The 2,419-nt window shown below is 50.5% G+C and overlaps 1 protein-coding gene across 1 annotated transcript in view; it reads left to right on the top strand.

The window, feature by feature from the left end:
• Positions 1-2,419, top strand: part of CAMKK1 (calcium/calmodulin dependent protein kinase kinase 1) — a 26,545-nt gene that overhangs the window by 3,752 nt on the left and 20,374 nt on the right. Inside the window, exon 7 of the mRNA XM_006167597.2 lies at positions 720-741. Coding sequence (XP_006167659.1) covers positions 720-741 — 22 coding nt within the window. The remainder of the gene's footprint in view (positions 1-719; positions 742-2,419) is intronic.

Below are 2,419 nucleotides of genomic sequence, written 5' to 3'. Positions count from 1 at the left end.
GCTGAACCAGACCCAGAATATCCGGCTAGATTAACAAAGGACGCCCTGCCCCGCACTGGGCAGCCAGGCCCGCGCCCACAGATCCGGGCTCTGCCCTCAGGTAGAGGCTGGAAGCACTCCATGTGAGTTCCTGCGTCCTGTCAGGTGGCTCTCTACCTCAGTTTCCTCACCTCTGGCGGAGACAATGATGGTCTCTACCCCATACATAGGGTTGGTGTGAGGAATGAACCAAGCATCGTTGTATATGCAAAACACAGCAGTTACTCTCCTTGTTAACATCAATAGTGTTTAAGTTCCTGTGTCAGCTCAGGCCTAGGCTGAGAGGCGCCTCCGAGAATGGGGCAGGAGGAGAACTGGCTTAGGAATTAGAGGCCCCAGCCGCATTCTCCACGGCCCACTCTACCTGCCTGTCTATGAACTTCAGGAAAATTCTGCCCCTTCTCTGAGCCTCAGTTCCCCACCCTATAAAAGGGGGCCATGCTGAAGCTGGCAGTCCTCACCTGGCACCCGAAGACCAGAGGAGGAAGGGCCATAGCAGACCCCACTCTCACCCGTATACATCCTCTGATATCTGGAACCCCTGTGCTGCCCCTCTCTGAGCACGCCTGCCCCTCTCCTATTCCCCGGCACGGTAGCGGGTGGGCAGGGGGATGGGGGACCTGGGCATTAGCCGCTTTGCCAAGCCTGGCTACACCTCACCTTCTTCTCTTTTCTTTCAGTGTTTGACCTCCTGAGAAAGGGGTGAGTTCCCCATCCTGATCAGTCAGGTCAATTCTGATCCAGGTCTTCCTTTCCCGTCCTGTGGCCCCGGCCCAAAGGTCAACTACTCTAGGAGAAATCAGAGACTTAGAGCCTGCCTTTGAGGAGCTGTGGGCTCAGGGGTCAGTGAGAGACCAGGGGGAACCATTCTTTGAAGTCTCGTGGGGGTCAGTGGGGCTGGACTAGTCAGAAAGGCCTCTGGAAGAGGGGGTAGCTTTCCAGAAGAATCAGGAAGAGGTCTGGATGGCAAAGGGAAAGAAAATGTTTTCAGGCGGAATTGACTCTTACCTGTATTCAATTCACAAAGAGTTCTTTCAGCTTTACAACAGCTTATGAACTGAGTGGGTGGGACTCCCCTTGCTCCCATTAATGAGAGAGAAAGTCAAGAGTCAGAGAGGGTTAGGTGACTTGCCCAAGGTCATACAACAAGTTATTTATTTATTTATTTTTGGAGAGGTTTTCGCTATAGGGCGTGTGCGCTCGCCAGACAGACAGAGACAGAAAGCGAGAAATCACCCCCCAGGGGGGATGGTCACACCGCAATCCCTTCTCCTCCATTCTCCTCTCGGGATCTTGGGCACACACGCACACGCGCCCGGCGTGAGTTTTAAGTCACCAGGTCCGGGACGCGAACCCCGGACGACTACGTGGGAGTCCAGCAACATAGCCATTACGCTAACTGCTGGTTCCCATACAGCAAGTTATTGATGGAGCCTAGCTAGTGTTTTGACACGTCTGCCCTGTTTAGCTTTTCAGGTTATTGGCAGAGCAGCTGACATGGTGTAGTGGCCACAGGGCTGGGTGGGCGAGAACCCCACACTGCCAAGGTCTTGGATGCAGCCTGTAACTCTCTGCCTGGGGGGGCTTCCTAGAGGCCAATTTGGGGAAAGGGACAGAGAGTGGTATTGCGTTAAGATTCACGGGTTTTGACCTCTATTAAAGTAATCAGCCCAGGGACCCGCAGATGGTGTAATGGTTACGTGCTGGACTCCCACGTAGTCAACAGCAGTTCGAATCCTGGACCCAATGACTTAAACTCACACCATGCATTACAGTGTGGCCCTCCCCCTGGGAGTTGATTTCTCACTTTCTGTCTCTCTGTTTCTCCAGCGAGGGCACATGCCCTGTTGCAAAAATCTCTTTAAAAATAAATAAATAAATAAAGCAAGCAGTGCATTTTTATATTGCTATCCATATCTGCAACTGAAACCAGAGTTTTACAAAACAATATGGGACCAGCCCTGTAGCCTAATGGTTAAGGGAGCTGGATCCCACATAGCCACCTGCTATTCAAATCCTAGCCCCTGTGATTTGAAAAACATGCCAGGTGCATGTGTGTGTGTCCCTCAAATCCCAATAGGATGGAGAAATGGAGAAGAGAATATGGTGTGACCATACCCCATTGGAGGTGCTTTCTCCCTCTTTCTGTCTTTTAGCTCTCTCTAGCCAGAGCACAGGTCTTCTGGCAATAAAATAAAAACAATATGTATCTTTCTTACATGTGATATATCCTGAAATATTTCACTTTATTAGAAAAAAAGGCAATTGCCATTCACTAGTTAGATTTAATCATCTTTTGGCTCTGGATCCACATGTGCACAACACTGCCCTCAGTGGCATCTTTGCAATTGTTTGACCAGAGATAATGCCATACTTAGAA

This window comes from Tupaia chinensis, unplaced genomic scaffold (genome assembly GCF_000334495.1).
Source record: "Tupaia chinensis unplaced genomic scaffold, TupChi_1.0 Scaffold144899_1, whole genome shotgun sequence".
Classification (NCBI taxonomy): Eukaryota; Metazoa; Chordata; class Mammalia; order Scandentia; family Tupaiidae; genus Tupaia; species Tupaia belangeri.
This window is presented reverse-complemented; position numbering and strand designations above follow the sequence as displayed.